General features: G+C 35.9%; 1 protein-coding gene across 7 annotated transcripts in view; it reads left to right on the top strand.

Moving 5' to 3' along the window:
* AGTPBP1 (ATP/GTP binding carboxypeptidase 1) overlaps positions 1 to 26,107 on the top strand; it is a 202,476-nt gene that overhangs the window by 100,199 nt on the left and 76,170 nt on the right. For all 7 annotated transcript variants that reach the window (XR_006966288.1, XM_047102959.1, XM_047102983.1 and 4 more), the window contains exons 10-13: positions 3,179 to 3,387; positions 5,431 to 5,608; positions 16,644 to 16,741; positions 21,508 to 21,624. Coding sequence is in view for 6 of the 7 variants with exons in the window: in XM_047102959.1 (XP_046958915.1) it covers positions 3,179 to 3,387; positions 5,431 to 5,608; positions 16,644 to 16,741; positions 21,508 to 21,624 (602 nt within the window). In the remaining variant the exon portion in view is untranslated. The remainder of the gene's footprint in view (positions 1 to 3,178; positions 3,388 to 5,430; positions 5,609 to 16,643; positions 16,742 to 21,507; positions 21,625 to 26,107) is intronic.

Below are 26,107 nucleotides of genomic sequence, written 5' to 3'. Positions count from 1 at the left end.
TAGAAATTTTATTTCTATCAAATTCAAGTTTATATCATTAAAAAGTGACTTAATGTAAATTTACAGTTTACTAAATTCATTTACAAACTAAAGCAACTGTTTTCTGATCTTCAGAATTTAAGCATTTGGAGTAAATGTGTCTCATGATACAGTTCCTTTGGAAAGTAATTTATCTACATTATATATTTTCTCTAAGATACTCAGTATCTGCTTTTTAATTAGTAATTTTTGTTAGCACTTCCAGTCTCTTTGCTTGACTAAGTTAACATTTTGACCACAGTAACATTTAGTCCTAAGGATATGTGTGGTGGCTTTCTATCTTATTTTCCCCCAAAACTGTCTAATCAAGGGTACGATTAGGTTGCCTTTAGATTTGAATGACCAGAGTTGTTCATTTGAACAGTAGCAAATGATTAATTGTTTGAAAATCTGGTGTTTGGTAATGATTTATTTAAAAAGTCACTTAGGTGTTAGTATTACATACCAGAGAATATAAAATTCAGTTAACCGTTTTATCTTTGAAATGAAATGTGTAGTACTCAATTAGATTAGCCATGTAGCTTTATTTCCATATTTGATAGGATAAACTTTAGACCAAGATCAGAATACTTGGGTTAATTTTCAAAGATAGTTGTAGCCTTGCTTTGTTGTGCCCTGACTTTGTGGTTCAAATTGTTATTTAAAGATTCATTTTTAAATTAATATAGGCATATGTTTTTGATTTAGAATAGATTAAAATAGCTATTAAAACTGAAGCTTACTAATTTTCAGAATCACTGATGACAAAATCACTAAGTCAGTAAAAACTAAAGCCCTCATAAGTTCCAATTATTTGTAGGAATTGGTTAAGATGACTGAAATCTGGTATCTTCCATTTTAAAACGTATTCTTCCTTTTACTCCCTCTTTCTTCAAAGGACTATGGTGGGCAAACATATCCTTTTACCCCATCAGGTAAAAATGTGACCGACCAGTAGGATGAGTCTAGTTCCTATCTAACATGTTTTCATATGGCACATAGCACTAGAAGGATAGTGCACACTGCATATTTTTAAATGCATATTTAGTAGCACACTGCATGTTTTTAAATGCACTGTGGCATTTTGGAACATTCTTACCCATTGATTTTTTTTTTTTTTTAACTGCTTTTTTTGGAGGGCGCAGTAATTTACTTTAAAAGGGTAAATGAGATTACTGTAATAAGCCTGAGTGAGTGTAAAGCAAAGAACCTGGATTCATGCCCAGTGCAGAATGACAGGCACTTGGGTGCCATCGCTAGAGTATAGATGAGATGCTGCAGTCTGAAGGGGAACCTGAATTTCTTTTAACCAGAGAGGGAAGAAGAAGCATAGGCTGATTTTGAGTTAGGTATCCTGAACACATGAATAAAAAGCCCTTTACTAAACTTTTTAGTTGTGCTCAGTTGCAGATTGCAGATAGCTCTGTTCACTTCTCTTCACTCAGCACCTGTGTTTGAATTATGGGCAGGTTTCTTATTTGATCTTTAATAAAGAATTTAAATTATTTCATATAAATACCATTTAGGCTGTTGGGAATTCCAGTGGAGACCACGTTTTGTAATAGGTGTTACAGTGATCATAATGTCTTGTAAGAAAAATTGTATTCACAGACAGTAAACGAAAGGAAAGGCTTATATATTCCAGGTGGTGTAAACAAAGTATGTATTCCCTTAAAGTACACGAAACTCCTGTTAGTCAAAACTATTGAACTGATTTTGTAAATAGCCACAGCTTTGGCCGACAAACTCTTCAAGACACAATAGAGGTTTTTAAAGCTTTTACACAAGAAGGCTTCACTCCCCACATGAATTTCTTCCAGCTCTCTAATGCCTTCTGATAGGGCATTAATAAGTTTGTTGATCTCAGTATCTTTATGTTTTAGGTACGTATATTAGCACATTTGGAAGCTGTAGTAATTCTTTCAGGTAACTAAAAGCAGCAGAACATTACTGTTATCTTAGTGCCTATGCCATGAGGCAGGCGGTAAACTTAGGAAGAGATTGGAATTTCTTTGTAATTAAAGAAGCTAAGTAATTAAATAATTAAATACCAACCAATCAATGGGTTGGTATTCCACATTATTTTGTGCTCTTATCAATGGCCTACCTATGTGGTGATGGGTGGCTCAGGATGTTGCTATGATAGGATTCCCCTACTGCTATTCTAGTGAAATGTACCCTTTTGGTTAATAATCTAAAATAGTAACACTTTAAAAATAATAAAGTAGATCAACTTTGTAGATTTCTGTTAATTCTACCCCAGTAAAAGTGACCATTTACAAAAAAGCTCTTTAATGTAGTTTTTATTACATTAAACAATTAATGATCAGAAAGCAGTAATGTGCTCCTTACATTTCATTTACTAAAAGTTGTGTAAGTATTTTTTTTTTTTTTTTTCTTTTGAGAGAGAGATAGAGAGCAAACAGGGGAGGGGCAGAGAGAGAGGGAGACAGAATCCCAAGCAGGCTCTGTGCTGTCAGTGCAGACCCAAGGTGGGGTTCGAACTCAGGAACTGTGAGATCATGACTGAGCTGTAGTTGAGTCTGATGTTTAATTGGCTGAGCCACCCAGGCGCTCCCAAGTTGTATAAGTATTTTTAACTTACCATTGTTATTGCATGGATATTTATATAGTTGTGGGGGTAATTGAAGCAGTTGATTTCATTGGAAACACATATAGATTGTAATACTGTATTATAGTATTAATTGAAGCTACAATCCAATGGAGTTATTTCAGTGGAAACACAAGGTTTATGATAGGACTTACAATAATGATAATGTCTTTTAACAAAATCATACTCACAGCTAGTAAGGTAAGGGCTTATATATTCACTGTAATCAAAGTTGGTTTAAGTTTTAAACTACATGAAACTTTAGTATTCATGTTTAAAAAGATGTAGCCCTAATTGTATTAAAGATATTTTGATATTTATTAACCATAAAACACTATATTGGGCAGGTTTCTGGAAAATGTAGTCATCTGAACCTTTTATTTTGTTAGATAAAAAGAATAAATGTGTGGCTCCTACGTATTTTTTCTTTTTGGAATAAAAGTTGTAAGAACTCCTTACAAGATTGTAGCGGTATTTTTAATTTGATTTATTCAAACAGTTTCTCTTGTCATTTAAAAAATATTCTTTCTCAATTTTCTTTTGTTAAAGAAACAAACGCCAGGAGAGCTGTAGACAGAGGATATGTCCAAGTCCTTTTAACAATTTATGTAGATTGGCACCGCCATGATAACCGGCATAGAAACATGCTCATTCGGAAAGGAATTTTACAGAGTTTAAAAAGTGTTACAAACATCAAGTTGGGAAGAAAAGCATTTATAGATGCCAATGGGATGAAAATTCTCTATAACACTTCACAAGTGAGTTTTTTGTTTTCTTCCTGGTTATGTGTTAATATTTCGTTCTTAAGAAAGTATTTCTATAAATCCTCACAAAAGTATGATAAATATGTTTAAGAAAAAAATCTGAAAACCAAAAGGTGCAGTCATTTCTCACGTGACCTCACAGTGAGTTGGAGAAAGTGCCCGGTGCATATCTCCACAATATGAGAATTTTTCCTCATAGGTAAAAAGGACGATGTATGTCTAAATCCATCCACCGGGCAGGAAGGGACTCCATATAGCCATGTTTTCTAAGATGTGCAGTTGACTGTACTCAGTTTTGCATGTTCCCCTCATAAGGTATTTATGGATCCTTTACAGCTGGTAAGATAGTTCTGTTGCCTCTGAGTGCTGTCAATGTCTTCCTTCTGGATAGAGCATTTTTACATAGAGAAGGTACAAAAGTGAATCCTGGAGTTAGGAATCCTAGTCCTGCCAGCCAGCTTAACCATAAACCTTCTTGACAAAAGGCTTAGCAAGAGGACTGTCAGCTCTGGGCAATGGGGATGTTACAGTGCAACCCTTTTGTTTTTAGAAGGTTATAATTATTAGAAAGAAATCTGACTTTTTGAAAATTGCAGCCATTATCTTGGTTGTGCCCTCTTGGTCTTACACACAAGTCTCTTTCTACGTGGCAGTAGTTAAGATATCTGAACACACGATTTACGTTTACCCTAAGCTTTTTCTTTTCCACATCAATCATATGCACTTGTATTTACTATTCCTAATATAGACAGTGATGGATAATTGGTATATTAGGAAGATTTGAGTGGCTTTGTTTATGTCACTTAACATGTCTGAGCCTTAATCTCTCATCTGTTCTACAGGCTAGATGTGAAGATTTGTATTGAAAATTTTATGGGATATCAAAGTGCTATCTAAATGCCAGCTGTCAGTAATAATAATAATAATAGTGTTATATGTTACAGATTCAAATTCCCTGTTCATTAGCCCTTCTCAAGATCAGATACCAGGACAGCAAATTAAAACTATTGAAACTTAAAATTGTGGTATTCAGGCTACTTGTTTTTTTATAAGCTGAAGAGCCAGCTTATTGGAGGTGCTATTGTATGATAACTGATACAGTTCTGAGACAGGCTTAGCTAATGCACATTCCTTTTTATTTCTTACACCTTCCTCTCTTACTGTGTTTTTTACTTAATGCTTTTTTTTCCCTTCTTCCCTTACATTAAAAAGAATTTTTATTTTATGCCCTAGGCTTGCTAAGTAAATATAAATATTTATATTTATAAATTTTACTCGTAAATATTACTTGGCACAGTAGCCCCCCCTTATCTGTGGGGGATACATTCCAAGACCCCCTGGCTTAGATGACTGAAACCTGAGACAGTACTCAACCTTATATATATGATGTGTTTTTTCCTGTACTATACATACCTATCATAAAGTTTACTACTTAGGCCCAGTAAGAGATTAACAACTAATAATAAAATAGAACAACTACAACAATATACTGTAATAAACAGTGAATGTGGTCCCTCTCTCTCAGAATATCTTACTGTACTGCACTCATCTGTCTTAGGATGACATGAGATGATAAAATGCCTGTGTGATGAGATGAAGGGAGGTGAGTGATGTAGTTATGTCGTGTTGTAGCATTAGGGCTAGTATTGACCTTCTGACAGTTGACCTTAGGTCAGAAGGAAGATCATTGGCTCTGGACCAGACTTGACCATGAGTAACTGAAACCAGGGGTAAAAAGGGGTTGATATACTTCAGTGACTTTGGTGCCAAAGATGGTACTGATTTTTGCTTAGTTAAAATATTTTGAGAAAAGTATTAACTAAATTTGCCATATGAAGTTCTTATTTATGAAGAGACCCTTCTGAATAGCCAAAGCTATTTTATAATAAAAAAAAATACTTTTTTTTTGTGATATTTGTCTCTTGAAATTTATTGATGTATTACTTTATGAAGTAATGTAAAATTGGTTCAGTTACTCACCAAAGGCATATTACCTTTTTTCTTTTCTCTTTCTTTTTTTGTTTTCTTAAAAAACAGGAATGTTTGGCAGTTAGGACCCTTGATCCTCTTGTCAACACCTCCAGTCTAATAATGAGGAAGTGTTTTCCTAAAAATCGCCTGCCACTCCCAACGATTAAAAGTTCTTTCCATTTCCAGTTGCCAGTTATTCCTGTGACTGGGCCTGTGGCCCAGCTTTACAGTTTACCCCCTGAAGGTAAGATGACATATTTACTGCTGGCTTTCAGTGGTTCTTGGAATTGTGTGACTGTTGACTTTTTATTTCTTGTTTCTAGTTCCTCAATAAAAGAAGGCCTACATACACACAGTAAACTTTCATATTATGTTTTAGTTAAATATTTCTTTAAATGTAAGAAATTGAAGTCTGATAGTTAAGGGAAGTAGTGTGGAATATTACATTTATGTAAATTCGAATTTGAAAAAATTTATGCATTACATATAGGAGCACTATTTCATAGTTTAAATAAATTTTCAAAGGATAAGAACGTAACATTAAATGTTTAGGTAATTATATTTGGGCCTACGTTTATAACTTTTTGATGAGCCTTCATTCTTTTAAAGTCAAGAATACCTAATCGCCAAAAATGTTATGGTTTATGCTAAGTAAAACTTGCACATGACTTACCCGAGTGAAAATAATGAAATGATCAGAAGTTGGCTGTTTGTCGTTTTCAGTACAATGCTGAGAACATAGTAAAAGAAGTAAGAGTTTAATTTCTTAATGTGGGGAAAAAGATTTTTTTGGGGGGGTTAAGACCTAGCAAAATGGAAAAGAGAATGTAGTCTAGGCTATTGATAGAATTTCTAAAGTATTTTCTTGTCAGTTACTTTTTTGCAAAAACAAATGGAAGATGTTTTATATTTAAAAGCAATTACTTGAAATAAATGATTTAAGAGAATTTCCAGGTAATTATAATTAATTTTATTATTCTTGATATATATTTATTAGTGGTATATGCCACAGAGTATACTGTTAAGATATTATTTAAAAAAACATCTTATTATTAAAGTACAAGTTTAGTCCACACAAAATATCAAAATGGATTACTCAGAAACTTCCTTTAAAAGGTTTAAAAATCTACAACTAAGTCAGGGACTTGAGTAAGACCGTGAAGTGAAAACAGTTAATTTCTCTTTCCCATTGCATTTTAAATTACCACAGACTTTAAAAATAGGGTAAGAGCTGTACCAAAAGTGAAAACAAGGTAAAAGAAGCATTCTTATGAAACAAACAGAACATGCATGGGCGCCTGGATGGCTCAGTCCCTTAAGTGACTGCCTCTTGATCTCAGCTCAGGTCTTGATCTTAGGGTCATGAGTTCAGGCCCCATGTTGGGCTCTGCACTGGGCGTGAAGCCTACTTTAAAAAACAAAACAAAACAAAACAACTCAAAATCAAATACGGAACATGCAACAAACATGGTGGAGATACGAATATATTAAAGAAGAGCATCAACTCCCTACTCAGCCTTCTGTAAATGCAACTTCTCAGACTCCAAGTTGAGGTACCAGTAGCACCTATTTGGAGGGACAGTCAAGGAGCAGTTAGAATCCTTTTCTGTCCTGTATCTCAGTGTAGAATTACAGGGGTTTAAGTGGTGGTTGCAACTGGTAGAAAGCTGGGGAGACTTCTGTCGATATAGCAGGTAGTAACACTGGGAGGAGGATAGGATATAGGGTACACCCCATAGTGTTCTTTATTCAGTGTCCAAAATAATCACATAGGTTGAGAAAACTGACTTCTAGTGCAGTGAATTCAGCAAACATGGGGAAAAAATGACACAGAGATGATATTTTCCTGAGGGCTCCTTTTCTTTTTCATCTCAGACTAATGGATCACTAAAGTAGAAATGGACATTTACATTGACTAACAAGCCTTCGTGATTAAGATGTGAGAGGAGGGTTTTAACAGCAACTGTTCAGACACAAGGAAAATACCTTCTTTCTGTTTACCATTTTTTTTCATGTATCAGGCTTAATTATGTTTATCACAGTTTTCATTACTTTTTTTTTTTATGTTTATTCTTGAGAGAGAGAAAGAGCATGAGTGGGGCAAGTGCAGAGAGAGGGAGACACAGAATCCGAAGCAGGCTGCAGGCTCCTGGCTCAGGGCTGTCAGCGCAGAACCCGACGCGGGGCTCGAATTCACGAACCACGAGATCATGACCTGAGCCGAAGTCGGGCACTTAACTAACTGAGCCACCCAGGCACCCACAGTTTTCATTATTTTTTACCTTCCTCAGGTAGAATATAAGTTCCATGAGGATAGGACTGTTGTTTTTTCCCTTCATTTTATCCTCAGCATCTATTAGACGCAGATTGTGTGCATGTAACATTTGTTGATGAAGGAACTGAGCTGACCTTGAGACTTAGTCTCTAGAACATTAAATACCAAGAGATAGTGAAGCAGCGTCTACAGAGATTTGAAGGGAATAGTCCTGATTCAAGATTTCTGAAGACTTATTAGTTTTCTTCTGTATGTGAAGGTGACATATTCTTCGGTATATAATGGTATGGAAGTAGATTATCCAGGTATCCTTTCTGAAGTAATCATATGAAATATAACTCCAGCTCAGCCAGTGATGAATTAAGAATACATGGTAGCAGAATAATTATATTAAACATTACAAATTATTAATTATGTAACACTAGATAATTGTAATATTCTTTTGAAATACATCTACTCTTGGCCAAAGGTACATAATCCTCAGTTATAGCAAACTGGGTCTTTTACACAAATAAACTAAAGTTTATAATATTTATATTACATATAATTTATATTATTTATATTGTTGGAGTTCCTATTCTTAGGAATATTACACTATTCTTGCATTTCTAAAATAATTATAGAAATAGTGGTTCAGATATGGGTTTTAAAATGTAAAATTAACATCTGAAACAGGGATCTTTAGTGTGGGATCTATTGAACCATAGGAATCCATGGATGGAGTTCAGAGACTGTGAACACTTCGACATTCTATATAAAATTATGTACTTTTTTCCCTTGAGAAAAAATCTTGAAGAGATCTATTTATTGTTCTAGAAAAGCAAGGAGACTTCAGAGATGCACAGAAATCCTGAGAGTGCTGAATACAAAGCAAAAACCAGCAAATCAGTTTTAGTAATAAGATATCTAAGTGGATAAAATACTCTGACTAAAAGGAGAAGAATCTCAGGTTGGGTTCTAGAGTGTAAGTAGCTGATACATTCTGGAGACTCTTAACACAGCAGGATGGAAAGCTTGAAAGTAAATAGATTGGCAGATGTACAGCTGTTAGTCCCATCTCAGAAGAGTCAGTATTATACCGAACAAATGTTTAAAACAAGACAGCAGGGATTATTTTCATACAGGTTAGATAATAAGAAGTATGTCATAAATACTAGAGCAAAGATAGATAACACTGTAAACATTGACTAAAAAGGAGAAGTTCATGGAAACACAGTGTTATTTTTCTTGCAAAACAAATTGAGGAAGTTCATCCAATCCAAATGGATGCAAAAGATAAGTCCTGTTAATACATTTCAAAATATGATTTAAATGGACAATATTTTAGACAAATGTGAGTAACTAAAATTGACCTAAAGAGTAGAAAATCTGCAGGTGAGGTTGCCTTCAGTGAAGACCCCAGACACTGATGACTTGATCTTAATTTTCAAGAAACTTTCCTGTGCTTTGTTTTCCAGAGCATAGGATAAAAGGGAAAGTTTAGAAGCAGCTTCGTTCTGAAATCAAAGCCTGGTAGGAATAACCTGAAACTGGAGATAATTGTCACTCACGAAAATATAAAAGTCCTAAAATATTAGAAAATTGAATTGAGCTGTATTTTTCATGACAATTAAGGATTATTTTTTAAAAAGTAAGTTCATTGTAATATTAAGATTTTAATTAATAGAATTTAACAATAGGTCAAAGGAAGAAAACCAATGAGTCCCTTGCTAAATGCCACGAAGAGATTTAATAAAAATCATTCTTAGTTTCAGATAAAATTTCTTAAGCAATCCAGGAATATTTCCCAGGCAAGCTGGATATTATCCAACTCAGATCAATAGCCAACATCACACACAGTAATGAAGTGTCAGAGAATGCCTTGCTCAACCATTGTTCAGTAACATCATTTTGAAAGCTCTAGGCAGATCCATAAGCCTGGGAAAGCAAGGGTCTTAACTTTAGCCTACTCTTTCAGTGACTGTCAGTATCTGTGGAGGATATTACTGTCTATGTAGAAAATCCCAGCAAGTCAGTTAAGAAGATGTGTCTTAGACAAGATAAAAGTTCTTGAAGTACTGTTTATAAGATACATGTGTAAAATTCAGTAGCTTTCCTGGGTTACGTATGCGGATACAGGAACAAAACCATTTAGAAAACAGGGAAAGTGGATCACATTTAAGGAGCAATAGCAAAAGCTAAATAAACTCCTTGGAATATACGTTCCAAAACCTTACAAAAAGTACTGACTCATTCCTTGTAATTGTTACATCATATAGATATAATGTAATTTATCTAAGTAGTGTCCTGTTGAAAGGCATTTAAGTTTTTCCCTGTATTTTATTAGTTTTTAGTATAAATGAGCCAAGGACATTTTGAAGACCGAGTAACAAGGATTGATTTATATTCCCTGATTTTAATTGTATAATTATAATGATTGATATTGTTCATTAGAATAGAAAAGAAGGCCTCAGACACTCTAAGCTAAATGACATTTCACATCTGGAACAGAAAACCAAAGGAAAATGACGTGTAAAGGAAAATATTTGAAAGATTTGGTTAAAAATTAAAAACATTTTCTCTCTGATACTGAACTGCACTTTCCTTCCTCCCTATCCAGGCAGTCATCTTTCTTGTTTGCAATAGACTTTTTTGAATTCAGTCCCTTTCTTTCTGTCTTATAGTTCATTCTCTGAATGTCAGTTCTTCCCTTGTTTATCCATGGCTAACTGCTATTAGTACATTGGCATATGTTGACCCAGGTTACTACATATATGTAATATGAATAGGTAATTTTTTGCTATTTCCAAAGGAACCTACGGCAATTTGGTGACTGTGTTAATTAGGATGAATTGAGCTGCTGTTACAGAGTGACCTAGGACAGTACCATAGTCACTCAGGCAACAATAGTAACAGACACTTTCATAGCACATACTTCTTGCCTGGCACATTATGTATTAGCCTGTATAATGCTCCCAGCAACACTCATTTTATGGATGAGGAAATGGAGACACAACTTACGGAACTTGCTCAAGGTCAGATGGTTAGTAAATAGAGGACCCGGATTTGAATTAGGTATTCTGTCTCCAGAGCCGCTTTGTTATACTGCAACAAGACAGAAGATTGTTTTTTCTTACATATTCATCCAGAAGATGGGCAGATAAGCCTGGGCAGTAGGCCTCTGTTTCACAGATCATCAAAGGAAACAGTTCTCTTTGTTTTCATCATCTCCTATGGTGGTTTCCTCAAGTACATGTGGAAAATGGTCATGAAAGAAACTGGAACGGGCAATTTTCTTTCTAAAGAATGTGGCCTGGAATTTTGTGTTTACCACTTTGCCTCCCATACTTTTGGCTAAAAACTTATCATATGTCTATAACCACTGTGAGGGAGGCTGGAATCAATAACCTCTAGCAAAACCTCAGAGGCTCTGTTACTAAGGGGAAGGAGAGAACAGACACTTGGGAGGTAGGGAGGAGTTTGTCATCTTCACCATAAGAAGGCACATTGGAAACGGAAGTCCAAAGGAATTTGAAGAAGGTGATGTCAGCTAGAGGGAAGGTCAGGAGGTCCTAATGCTCATCACCCCCACAAACACAGCAAAAACAATAAATAACCAACCACAAAGTGATGGAAATATATGAGAAAGAGTGTTTTTAAAACCCTGAAGAGCTCAAAATCCAAGGATGGCCACAGAGCGAAGTATGGGAAGTGTTTTCTCTGCAGTACCCCATCTCTTAGTCCAGACCAGCGCAGCGCAGGGTGGGGTTTCCTTCAGAGAAACCTCACCCTGGGGGGAAGAAGCGGGAGAACCCCAGGACGCCTTCGCACTGTGGATGTTAGTCGCCTTTGCTGCTGAGGCCTTCCAGGTCTGCACCAAAGCTGATGGAGCTGCACGGAGTCCTGCCTGCTGCATTTACTCTCTGGGGATGGAGCTGTTGCTCTGAGCCCATGCAGCTGCTGCTGCTGCGTCTCCCTACCAGCTGGAGTCACTGTGGGGAGCCCCAGACACCCACACTTGTTTTCCACAAGGGATCTGCACGCTCTGACAGCCGACACCACCACTGCAGCAAGGGCACCTGTGCCCTAGGACCAGGCATGGCGGTGGTTCCACACGTGCCTGACCCCAGGATCCCAGCTGTGCTACTGCTCTGAGTGCTAGCATGCTAGACCAGGGACTGAGAGGGAGCTCCTTGCCCAGAGCTCTCCCACGTTGTCTGTCTCAAGGAGAACAAGGAGGCCCTAGAAGCTTTTGCCTCTTAGGAACCCTCCAGCCCTAGCTCCCACTGCCACCTGAAGACCCTCAGAGTCAGTGTTGACATTGATCTCTGCTGACGGAGCTGCACGGGGACTGTGCTGCTGTGCCTTGCCAGGGAGCAAAGATACTACATCTTCCCCAGCCTCTGTCGTCACAGCTGTTTCCAGGTGAGAGTCTTTCCCACCCAAGCCAATCCGAAAAGGCTGGAAGAAGCAAGCGCATCCTCAAATGGGACAGTGAAGTATCCTCCAGACTGAGACGGCACTTTGAGACCAAGAAAAGTACGTAAGCCGCTCCATACCGTTTACAGAGTTTTATTCAAGGTAACTTATTGAGGAGAGCAGGTGGGCGGTCTAGGTGCTGCTACACAGCTATTTTTTGCCCAGTCCAGACCTTAATCCACAGCTTTTATGGAGTGAGGGGCATTCGTGGTGAGGTCAAAGGGTAGTTATCTAATGTGGCACCATATGTGCGCCGGAGGATCTCTACCTGTTATCCAAAATGGTGCCATCTGTGCACCACTTTAGGGAAGCTCAGAGCAAGCCTGTCTGCGTTCTGGTCAGGGCATACATTAACCTCCACTGGGCCCTGAGGGAGGCATTGCTTGGACATGACCAAGATGGAGGGCCGCAGGTGGAGTCGGTTTGTTGGCACTCCTACACAGGTCAGTATCTGTGTGAACAGAGATGCAGAATCCTCAGCAAAATAACAGCAAACCGATTTTAACAACAAATTAAGAGGATCATATATCATGATCAGGTGGGATTCATCTCTGGGATGCAGGGACATTTCAGCATCCAGAAATCAAAATGTGATATACCACAGTAACAAAATGAAGGATAAAAATAATATGATCATTGCGATAGATGCAGGAAAAGCATTTGGCAAAATTCAAATCCTTTATGATAAAAACTCTTTTAACAAATTAGGTATAGAGAGAATGTTCTTCATCATAATAAATAAAGGTCATATATGACAAGTCCACAGCTGATATTGTGTTCTATAGTAAAAAGTTAACAGCTTTTCCTGTGAGATTATGGAGAAGACGGAGATGTCCTCTCTGGCCATTTCTATTCAACACAATACCGGATGTCCTAGCTGTAATGATTAGGCTAGAAAAATAATTAAAAGGCCTCCAAATCAGAAAGGGAGAAGTAGAATTATCTGTTTGCAGATAATCTTATATATACAAATGATCTTATATATATAAGATCATATATATATATATATATATATATATATATATATATATATAAAGTCTCCACCAGAAAATTGTTAGAACTGATAAGTGAATTCAGGAAAGTTGAAGGATACAAAATCAAATATACAAAAATCAGTTGCATTTTTATACACCTAATAAACTATCTGAAAGAGATGATAGCAGCTTTATTTACAATAGCATTGAAAACAAAATAGGGATAAATTTACCAAGGAGTTGAATGATCTGTACACTGGACACTATAAGACGTTGATGAAAGAGATTAAAGAAGACACAAATAAATGGAAAGATATCCTGTGTTCTTGGATTGGAAGAATTAATATTGTGAAAATGCCCGTATTACCCAAAGTGATCTACAGATTTAATGCAAACTCTATGAAAATTGCAATGGCATTTTTCACAGAAATACAAAAAATTACTCTAAAATTTTATGGAACTTACAAAAGACCCCCCGGTAGCCAAAGCAATCCTGAGAAAGAAAGCTAGAGAGGCATCACAGTTCTGGATTTCAAACTATTACAAAGCTATAGTATTCAAAACAGGATGGTACTCAAATAAAGCAGGCACATAGATTAGTGGAACAGAATCGATAGCCTAGACATAAACCCACACATATGGGGTCAGTTAAGAATACACAGTTGGGGGAAGGACATTGTTTTCAATAAATTGTATTGGGAAGGCTGGATATCCACATGCAAAGGAACGAAACTGGACCCCTGTCTTATACCACTCACAAAAGACTATCTTGACATGGATCAAAGACTTAATTATAAGAGCTGAAACTATAAAACTTCTAGAAGAAAACTTACGGAAAAAGATCTTTGACATTGGTCTTGGCAGTGATTTCTTGGGTAGGACACCAAAAGCACAGGCAACGGAAGCTAAAATAAACAAGTGGTATTTTGACAAACTAAAAAGATTCTGTTTTAATTTCAATTTACTGCCCTACAGAATGGGAGAAGATATTGCAAAACATATATCTGAGAATGAGCTACTGTCTAAAATATATAAAGAACTCTCACAGCTGAAGAGTACAAAAGCAAGTAATCCAATTAAAAATTAGGCAAAGGACCTGAATAAACATTTTCCCAAAGAAGACATACAAATGGCTGATAGTATATGAAAAAGTACTCAACATCAGTAATCATCAGGGAAATGGAAATAAAAACCACTTACTGTATCACCTCACACCTGTTAGAGTGGCTATTATCAAAAAGACAAGACATGGGAAGTAGTTGCAAGGTTGTGAAGGAAATGGAACTCTTTAACGTTGTTGGTGGGAATGTGAAAATGGTACAGCTACAGTATGGAGGTTCCTCAAAAAATTAAAAATACAACTACCATATGATCTAACAATCCTACTCCTGAGTATATATATATCCAAAGGAATTGAAATAATTATCTTAAAGCGAGATCTGTACACCCATATTCCCTATAGCATTATTCACAATAGACAAGATTTAGAAATGAACTTAATGTCCTTTGATAGATAAATGGATAAAAGACCATAAAACTTCCTTCCTTCCTTCCTTCCTTCCTTCCTTCCTTCCTTCCTTCCTTCCTTCCTTCCTCCCTCTCATTTTGTCATGTATATATATTTGAATATTATTCAGCCAAAATGAAGGAGAACCTGCCATTTGCTGCAACATGAATGTATCTGAAGGGCACTATGCCCAGTAAAATACACCAGACGGAAAGACAAATACTGTATGGTATTACTTATATGTGGAATCTTAAAATAAAAACCAAAAAAAAAAAAAAAAACCCAGCAGCACAAAAAATGATTTTGTATGAACAGAGAATAGAATGTTGGGTGCCACAGGTGAGGGGAGTGATAAATTAGTTGATGGGGTCAAAGCATACAGATTTGCAGTTTAAGAGGATTACATTCTGAGAATCTGTGTACAGCCTGGTAACTATAGTTACTAATATGGTATTGCATACTTAGACATTCATGAGAGGAGCTTTTAAGCATTTGTACAACAAACACACACACAGACACTATTGACAATGTTAATTGTGTGAAGTGATGGATGTATTAGTTATCTTTGTTTTGGTAATCATTTTGCCTTGTGTATTTGTATCAAATCATCACATTGTATACTTTAATATATACAATTTTATTGGCCATTTCTTCCTCAATAGAGTTAAATAGTTTAGAAAAACATCCTTTTTTAAAAAATGTTTATTTTTGAGAGCGTGGAGAGAGTATACATGCATGCACAAGTAGGGGAGGGGCAGAGAGAGAGAGGGAGACACAGAATCCAAAGCTGGCTCCAGGCTCTGAGCTGTCAGCACAGAGCCCGATGCGGGGCTCTAACCCTCAACCATGAGATCATGATCTGAGCCAAAGTTGGACACTTAACCAACTGAGCCACCTAGGCACCCCCCAAAATATTCTTTTAAAATATTCTCTATCTTGTTTTAAAGCACTCAGTTACTCACCTGAGTACTCTACTCTTCTTTCCTTGTCTCTCCTACAGCCATGGTCCTCATGTCTCTTTACATTCTGTTCCCTGAGTTTTTCTCTAATGTATACTCATTATCCCCATTCCTGCTATATTGGTCAGACAGTTACTGTCTCCAGTTAAATGGTCCCCCTCCACATATGTTCTCCCTCTCACTCGCCAGAGTGATCTTTTGAACAGTTTCAAGTTGAATTAAGCCATTTTCCTCTTGAAAATTCTCAGTGCTTATCTTCCAGAGGTTAAAAATCTAAACTACTTGGCCTACTGTGTGCCCTACATGTTCTCATTCTTATTTGCCTTTCTTAGTACTTTTCCAAGCATACAAGTTTAGTTACACTTGCTGTTTCCCAAAGATACCATCTCAGCTTTTTGTTTTCATCTTTCTTAAAAGCCACACTCACCCACCCTTATGTTCACCTAGAAAGCTGCCATGTTTTCTGGATATTCAGGATATTGCTTAATCACTACCTGTTTTGTGAGGCGATCATTCATAGCCCCGTGATCCCAAGCAGTTTGCAGTTATTCCATCCTCATATTCCCATAACTGTTTTACGTATATGCCTTCATGAACATAAATCTTTTGTATTGTAGTTATCTGTTTACTCTTTGCTGCTCTTTAACCTCATGAGCTCCCTGCAGACAGGGAGTAAATATATTTACACATATTTAAAAGAATACCCAGCACATTGCACTATATAAGGCACATGGTAGCCATTGAAACAAATAGATGGGAAGTCAGTTGATAAAGGCATGAAAGCAGTTCTTGAAATTTGTCATGTACAGGAAATAAGATGTTTCATTCAGGCTGTTGCAACAGAAGACATTATTCATTTTTAAAAACCGAGAACATCAGTAAAAACACCGATGCATTTTTACAGTGCTTTTTCAAATTTTAAAGCACTTTCACTTTATCTGCTAGGTTTTTCAACAGTGTTAGAGACATTTTTAATGAGGCATTTCATTAACTTTTCCTTTGGTGATTGGAACACCGATGTGGTATGTCTGTGCCACCCTGTCTTCGGATGTGCATGTTGCAGAATGCTTATCTCTGACCTACTCATAGCGCGTTTTGTGTCACAGTGGACGACGTAGTGGATGAAAGTGATGACAACGATGAGCTTGACTTAGAAGCCGAAAATGAAACTGAAAATGAAGATGACGTAGATCAGAATTTTAAGGTTAGTGTGACTCCATCTTTAGTTGACTTTATAAATTGTATCCACAGTTGTAAAACAAAGGTTGGGGAGGTAGGTATAGCTTAATGGTAGATTAATTCATGTAGTCCACATCTGTTTATTATGATGAGGGTGGACACTGAATTAATGAAAGGGAAAATAATATTGTTCTGAATGCATTGGTCTGAAAAGGGTGTGAGAATAACTTACCTTCACTCTTTTTGGCCAGGATGACCTCAGGTAACCCATCTGGCTTAGGTTTCAAAGTCTAAGGAAATCTGAGTTTGAAGGAAAGTGGTTTGAGACTCTAAGTGGCAACCTGTTCCTCTTTCAGCAATCTTTTGGAGATATCAAAATAGTAGGAAAATAATCTGTAACTGCTGGCTCTTTGGTAAGAATTAGTGTCTACATGATGATTCTTAGGTTTCAGGTAATTGGAGAAGAAAATGGACAAAAGTATTTATTGAATTGAGACTAGATAAAAAATATTGTCATGTGATATTAAGTGAAAAGGCAGGGGAGTTTTCAGAATTTGGTGGCACCCCTAGAAGTATAGTGACTATATTTGCTTTATTTAGTGTTAGAAGGTGTTGTTTTAGTATCTTTGGAAAAGTATCTGTTTAACTCTTTCAGTTTTCAGCTGTTTAACTTAGTGCTTTTTTGGCATATGGGGAGGGATTCATTTGACCTTTGCCTGCTTGCACCTTTTTGTCTTGAAATGTTACATCAAAATTGGGTACACTGAGTATTTGACCCCCTCTGGAGATAGAATCTAAGATACTGGAGGGAGATTTCCACCTTTTTTTTTTTTTAATTATTTTTTTTTAATGTTTGTTTATTTTTGAGAAAGACAGAGCGTGAGTGGGAGAGGGGTAGAGAGAGAGACACAGACTCCGAAGCAGGCTCCAGGCTCTGAGCTGTCAGCACAGAGCCTGACGGGCTCCAACTCATGAACCCCGAGATCATGACCTAAGCCAAAGTTGGATGCTTAACCAGCTGAGCCGCCCAGGCACCCTGAGATTTCCATCTTAATAGGAGATGGAGAACCAGTTTTATTATCACCAACTGTGATCACCAAGGCAGGCTTTGGCAGAAATGTCAAGTTAGCCAATCTGGACAGCATGATGGTCTACATTCTTACCTCAAGAAGCTGCAAAGAAGAAAACCCATGCAGGCTCTGATGGTCAAGGCAAAAAATCTGGGCTAACTGTGTGATTGTGGTTCAGGACTTGATGGAAGTGAAAGAACTATGGGATGAGAATTTAGATTCTGTTATGTAAAATGTTCCTTAGATAATAGGAAAAATCACCTGTTTGGATTCTTTGGGAAGTGAGTGTTTAAGGGTAGTAAAATTTTTCAGATTGACACTAAATTTATGATTTGAAGTATTATATTTTGATAGAAACTTTTATGTGCTGTATGTTTCCATGTTATTAAAAACATAGTATGTTGAGTATAATTCATTCTTTATGATTCAGGGTCCTCATTAAAATATCTGTTATTGGGATCACTACAGAGGTAAAGACAGAGAGATTGGTGGGAAAATAGAACTCAATAGGAATTATAACAATGATTCTATTTTGCTCCTTGGAAATTGTCAGTGTAGATGCATGAATACATTACTTAAAATTTTTTTAAAAAATCATATGAGAGTAAAGTTATGTATATTATGTGTCATGATCCTATACCCCTAAATATGTCAGTCTACATTTCCTAAGAATAGTGATACTCTCTTACATAACTACAATGCAGTTATTAACTTCATAAATATATATTGATAGAACATTTTTATCTAATCTACCATCCATATTTGACTGTCAGCTGATGTAATAAATGTCCTTTATGACATTTTTTTCCCTCTCTCTAGTATTTTTTTTTTCCTCCCTCTAGTGCTAACATCAGGTATTGTGTTTAATTATCTTGTCCCTTAGATCTCCTTTAATTTAAAACATTTCCACATATTTCTTTCTCTTTTGTGACATTCACATCTTTGGAAAATATAGTTGTTGGCTGTGTTACTCACTGGAATGTTCATGATTGCTCACATTTCCCCCACTTTACCTTAACACAGCAGTTGTAATAATAAAATAATTTATTGAACATCCAATCTTATGTTAGTCCATGCTCTTTTTAATTTTTTTTTAAGTTTATTTATTTATTTTGAGAGAGAGTGAGCACGACTGGGGGAGGGGTGGAGAGGGAGACAGAGAATTCCAAGCAGGCTCTGCACCATCAGCACAGAGCCCGATGTGCGGCTCAAACTCACAAAGCGTGAGATCATGACCTGAGCCGGAATCAAGAGTTGGATGCTTAACCGACTGAGCCATCCAGGCGACTGTACTTTTTTTAAAAAATTGAAGTATAGTTGACATACACTATTTTATTAGTTTCAGGTATACAACATAGTGATTTGACACTATGAAATGTTCACCATGGTAAGTCTAGTTACCATTTGAATTTACCATTTATGCTAATCCATGCTCTTTACATATAGTAACTCTAAAGCCTCATCTCAGTCCTCTAAGTTACATGGTATTAATTACCTCTGCTTTACATGGCTAATAATCAGAAGAAGGAGGCACAAAAAGATTACTAATGTAGCTTATAAGAGGGGGGGCAGGATTCAGAATAAAGCAGTCGGATGTGAATGTCAGCTTTCTTTACCACCATGCTATACCAAAATGTTATTTGTTTGTTTTTAAAGGGCTACAGAATTGTTGACTCTTTGAAACTGCTGAGTTCTATTATCTTATTTTCTTCTTTACCACAGTCTGCCTCTTACTGTCTTTGGCAGTTACATATTTAGTAAAACTTAATTTTTCCTTTTATTCTAAATCCCATTACTTCTTTCCTTGTCAGGTGAACCTGATATGCATTGAGTTTAATATTTATTTGTGTTCCATTGTGTTTATACTCATAGAGACTCTTTTTTTCCTCACCATAGCAATCCCATTCTCTATTCTCTTTACCCCAGATGTTTCAGCTTGGAGCATTTATAGAAACCTGGAGGTTTAGAAGACTCATTTCCAGATAGCCAGGACTTGTCAGTATACACACTTCAATGTGTTTTTTCCCTCTCCTTTACTTTAGAAGAACTTTAAGGAGTGATAGACAGTTGTTGTTGTTGTTGTTTTTCCCTGAGGCTGCCAGTAGCTCTTCATCTTTGTTTTTCCCTAAACCAAAACACAGAATTTCCTGCTGTTGACCTCTCAAAGTACAGTTTTTTTTGGTCCACAATGACTGTTTTACAGATAAATTATTATTATTTTTTTGAAAGTAGAGAGCCAATCTCTAAGGCTTAATTTTCACAAAATATTGAATATTGAATTCTAGTATGTTTAGAGAAAGAATACTTTTGTAAACTTTTTGTTATTTTAAAAGCATTCTCTATTAGATGCCAATCAAGGAAATTATATATTTTGATTCATCAATTAATAATTTGAAGACACATGAAATTACATATTCAAGTACTAATAATTATATAATAATGATACAGTAATTATCATGATACTCTTTAAATACACATAGTGTTTATTATTTCTGGCAATGGAGAAAATCTTTTTGTTGGTTATACAAGGGATAGCTAAGTTCCTGAATATAAAATATGAGAAATACATAGTATGTTTTTCCTTTTAAATTACTTAATACGAAATATGTACATAGAGTCTATGGAGACTATGTGTATATGCATATACACGTATAGAAAGTATTGTAAGAATTGGGGCATGGTAGAATAAATTTAAGGCTAAAAGTAAGTTCACTCTGATAGTAAGGTAAATGCAAAGTTAAAAATGAATGCCCATTGCAGACAAATCTTACATCTCTCTTTTGCAGTGAAGGTGGTGGTAAGTCTGTATTTGTGTGAGGCCACATTTGGTGAGAATAGCTTGTGTAGTAGGTAAACTGACACTTGTCCTTCTGTCACAGCGTACTTCTGGTCTTTGAGCAGATACAGATAAAATTAATCCCGGATGCATATCCTGTTTTCCTAAGGTCAGACCTCTCCTTTAAATTTACCCTCTTCTTTCTTAAAAGGGCATGAAAATCATTTCTGGTTGTTGTTCAACTTTTCACTTTTTTCCCCCGAAAAACAAAGTGAATGGTGACACTGAGCTTTTCTAAGGGAAATTATTGACCAAGGAATACAAGAGGACGGTATAATCATTAATTTGTCTTGAGGCAGTCCATCGAGCAACAGTGTATGCTCTGAAATCAATGATGAATTTTACATCCTGGGTGTTCTCTTTGCATGCTGTGTAATTTTGAGCAAGCCACTTAACCCTCTCTCTACCTCCGTTTCCTCTTCAGTTAAATGGAGGTAATAATGCTATCTACCTCATAGTGTTCTTGTGCAGATTAAATTATGTAAAACCCTTAGCGCTTCACACATTTTCACTGCTTAGTAAATGTTATGATTATCACCACCACTATCTTGTATTTATATTTTTCAATTTAGTTTTAAGTTTTACTGCCCTTAAATGTGAATAAAATTTTGACAATTCAGGAGGGCATACTTTAGTCTGGATCTTGATGCTAGGTTTTCCATCTTGAGGTGCCCAAATACTGTGTTCTATTAGAGTAACCTTTAACACAATAAAACAACCAAAACAATGAAATGTGCAACAATGAAGCAAAAATACAAGCACATTTTAATTTATACAGCTTTTATTCAGTGATTATTCTCTACATGTGATTAATAATTTGGAAAATTTTAGTCTGAATTATATTATGTAACTTTTTCTTAACTGGTGACATTTTTATTATTTCAGAATGATGATATTGAAACGGATATTAACAAGCTAAAACCCCAGCAGGAACCAGGACGAACGATAGAAGAACTTAAAATGTATGAACACCTTTTCCCTGAGCTTGTTGATGATTTTCAGGTATAAATATGGAAAATACAGCATCTTAATTGATTTTAAGAAAAAATTCTTTTTTTTTCTTCCTTAGGCCTATAATCACTGGTTTCCTTCTTCCTGTTTCTAAAATGTGAAAGTAATATTGCCTTTCTGAGTGACATTGGACTGCTGCTTTAGCATTCTGAGCTGCAAACTGCTTATTTATAAAATGAGGGGACCAGCTCATTTAGTTTTTGGGCTGGCTTAAAAGTTTTTTCATCTCTTTGGCTCATTGCTTTAATTGGCATAGTTTCTTACTCTTTGCAAAAAAAATAATCTTTAAAATGGCATTTCAGAATCTGACATTAAAGTCATCTTTGTAGCAGTTGCATCCAACCGAAGGGGAGACGAGAGCTAAGAAAGTGCTAAATTAAAACTGTAGTCTGCTTGTTGTGTTTCCTGGAGGTTTCCATGTAATGGGACGGGGTTTGGGGGGTGGGGAGGACAACTTGAAGTCTTTATATCTGATTTGGTTCACAGGGAGAGTGACTTCTTGTTAACATTTCTTACCCTCATTTATTTACTGGAGTGCGCGTACATAGCGTGGGTTACGTAGCAAGTAAACCTGATTGAATTGATGGTGATTAGTAGGTTTAGTTTCTTATTCCCACTCAGCTGCCTGCTGTGGTGGGTCCTTGAGTAAGTCCCTGAAATTGCCCAGAATCTTAAACTGTAAAATAAAGGGTGAACCAGATAATCTCAGATTTATTCAGCTCTTATTACAAGCCCCATACCCCATAAACCCATTTATTTCCATTATAATTCTTAGTTGCCTAAAGAAAAAGACTTTAATACGAAGTTATGTATGAGAAATAAAAAAAGAAATACAGTTGATCCTTGAAAAATGTGGGGGTTGGAGGTGTCAGTCTCTGAATGGAGTAAAAAGTGAATGTGTAACTTTTGATTCCCCCAAAACTTAACTACTTAATAGCCTCCTGTTGACTGGAATCCTTACTGATAATAGAAGCAGTTGATGAACACATTTCGTATGCTGTATGTATTATATACCGGGTTCGTACAAATACAGCAAGCTACAAGAAAGAAAATGTTAAGAAAATCATAAGGAAGAGAAAATATGTATACAGCACTGTACTGCATGTACTGTGCGTATCAGAAACAATCCGGGTTAGTGGTGTTGACACTCACCGTGCTCATTCTTCAGGGTTCTCTTGGGGATCCTAATGAGCTTGGGACGCAATAGGAACAGCCTCTAGTTGCTCCCCGCCGCCCCCCCCCCCCCGCCATTTCCTCGGTGCTCACAAAGATTTGAGGGATGTTGGGAGGTACTCTAAAATCAGGCGGACTAGAAAGAAGGCAGGAGTAAAGGAGAATGGTATTTGTCAAAAAGAGAAAAAGAAGAAGACAGGAGGAGGCGTTTGGGAAAGGGTACTGAACTTGCTAGATGTATGGCTGTTCTTTAAACATCTTTGTGCCCAGCTAAGAACTGCTTAAAAATAACACCTGGGAGGTGACAGATAGTGCTACCTCAAAGCAGAAAAATACCGCAGAAGGAATTTGGGGAAGGAATTTCTTCTTTCTTTTCTGTGTGTGTATAGGAACTATATAACATGATTAAAAATGGTGGGAGTTCTGATGTGTGAGTAAAGAAAAATAATTTTTTAACGGGTGTCAAGGCCAGGATTTTGGTTCTCATTCTTTCGCAGGCTACTTCTTTCTTGTAGGCTACGATGGTGAGTTCTTGTATATCCGCCTGTTAATTCATCACCCAGAATAGGCTACCCTTGATGGTTTCCTGCTTGGCCCCTAACAGCTGGTCAGCTTGTCCTTTAATTTGGCTGCTCATAGAAGTGGGTTCCTACTTGTGGTCTGACTTGGCCAGGGCCGGATGGTAAAGACGGGTTTGTCAGAGTGTAAGTGCTCTGAAAAGTCTTCCCAAGTAACTGACTCCTTTTTATTATGTGTAAGCAAAAGAAACTATTTCAAGTATTTCAGTTAATATGTATTTATCAATGTGTTCTCTATTTTGCCACAAAGTATAGTGTAGAATAGTTAACTGTATTTCTGTGGCATGTGTTACAGGAATAGCACATGGTCTTTTATTTACACAACTGGACAGTTATTTCTAAAGTAGCTGTGTTGGCAGTTGACTGTCTTTCTCATTTTTAAATTTCAGATGAATGCATCTTTAGGATACATTAATCTCTATTTTTTGAATTGTGTGTTGGAGCTGTATCTAAGCAGCAAGATTTAAGTGATACATTTTAGAGAATTAAAAATACTGGTTGGTTCCAGATAAGAAGTATTTGAAAGAATTTTTTCAGCCATCATCTTACCAGATACTGGCAGATCATGAGATATTAAACACAAATGAAATTAATTTCAACTTTTTAAATGACCTTTTCCATTTGGATTTACATGTCATTTTCAGTATCAACCATTGGAGTTTAAAATTACTTGATGCATTTGTTAGAATTCTGAACACCACCCACTTTGCTTCCAGATGTGTTAAGGCTACTTACACTATTCAGTGGCCAGATGGAGGCAAATTGAATACATTTGAAGGCAATTTGTAGAAGTGTTAAAGTAATTATCAACAGACTTTTGAGGGACCTTTTTAAAACTATGATTATTTATTCATAGTGACAGTTACAGTTTTATTTGCTTTTGTTTCTTAATGGCAGAATATGGGAAGTGTCAGAATTCTGAATTGTCACAGCTCTTTTTTCATGTATTTGTGGTGGCATGATGACGGTTGCCATATGGACTTTTGTTAGTTTTGTTTTTATTTTTTTCCTCTTTTTATTTTGGTTTTAAATTTTTATTAAAGTTATGTATGGACAGAGTTTAAAGAGTCACATAGCTTTACCTAATTTAATCAGGAAAAACTGGGTCCCTTTCCCACTACTGTTTCCTACCATCACTTTTAGCATGTTTTTGACACTAATCCCCATATTTCTAAATGGTAGGCTCACAGTGTCATCTCTTGATTTTCCTGCTTTTGCTCTTTTTTGTTATATTATTATTTTAAGATAGGCATCCAATAATTTTTAGTCTTCTTTTTTAGTACTGTATTTAAAATTTTAAGCTACAGATTTCCCTCTAATTACTGTTTTAGCTACATTACACATGTTTCGATATTTAGTATTTTCATTATCTTTGTTTGGAAACTTTATTTACATTATGATTTTTTTCTTTCATCTGTTGATAATGTGAAAGTTGGCTTTCCCAATTTTGTATTTATCTTTTTATATATCTGGCATACTGTGGCAGAAGAGGACATTCTTTATGATTAGAATCTCTTGAATTTTTTGAGGCTTCTTTTATGGCTTTGAATTTAGTCAATTTTCGTTGCTACTTCTTGTACCCTTGAAAATAATTCTGCACCTGTTAGGCACGGTTGTGGGTTTGGCCACTGTGACAGGATTGTTCATCACGTTGAGAAGATCTTTCCTGTACTTAAGGCTTTTTATTCCAGTGCTATCAATTACTGTGAAAAATGTGTTAGAAATTTCTCGCTGTGATTGCAAATGTGTCTCCATTTTGTAGGTCAGTTTTGTTAAATATTTTTGGAGGCATATGAGTATATATTGATTTCTGTTCCCTCTGAAATGAACTGTTAATGGTTATAAAGTTATTGATACTATAAAGTCTCTAAGACATTTAAGGCAAAAAAGTTTAGAAAGTTATTAATGTAGCTAAATTAATTTTGATGAGCTGCCCGGTATCTTTTTAAAGCCTTTTGCTTTGAACTTTTTGATATCTTTAGACATGTATCTTTTAAACAGCATACAGTTGGATTTTTAAAAAGCCTGAGGCTGCCATTTAACTGGAGCATTCAGTTCATTTACATATAACTATTACTCTATTTAGATTTATATTTATGAGATCAGATTTTGTTTCATCTCTGTATCTTTGTCTTTTGTTTGGCCTTCATTTGGATTGACTGTTTTTTGTTTCACTTTTTCACGTGTATTCATTTGAAAGCTCTACAGTCTTGTTATTTTTTATTTTAATCAGCTCTATTGAGGTATAATTTACATATAATAAACTTCATTCCTTTAAAGTATAAGTTTGAGTATTGACATACATGCAGAAATTCTAGTTACTCTTGATGTAAGTTTTTACTATTCAGAAGTTAATCAGGACCTTTCTTTTTTCTCTTAATTACAAAAGGAAACTTGGAATACTTTTAAGTATCATCACCTCCCAAACCAGTGTATATACTTTTAATTTACATTTTAATTCTAGCTTTTAAAAAATCATTGTGTATGGTACTGCTTTGTGCTTTACATTCAGTGTTTAAGATTTACTCACATTTTTACTATTTTGTTTTTCATTTCTTATTGTTTCTCAGACCTTTAGTCTGAATTACTTTCCTTCTGCCTGAAATACACCTTTTAGTGTGTCTCTAAAAGCGCTTTTACTTTGTAATCATTCTTGAAGTTAGTTTCTTTCTCTGGCTAATTTTTAGGAATCAGCTTTATTGAAATATAATCTACATGCAGTA

This window comes from Lynx rufus, unplaced genomic scaffold (genome assembly GCF_022079265.1).
Source record: "Lynx rufus isolate CCGP_SWC_20201006 ecotype Redwood Valley unplaced genomic scaffold, mLynRuf1.p SCAF_10, whole genome shotgun sequence".
In the NCBI taxonomy this organism is placed as follows: Eukaryota; Metazoa; Chordata; class Mammalia; order Carnivora; family Felidae; genus Lynx; species Lynx rufus.
Note: the sequence above shows the minus strand (reverse complement) of the source record. Positions and strands in the feature narration are given on the sequence as shown.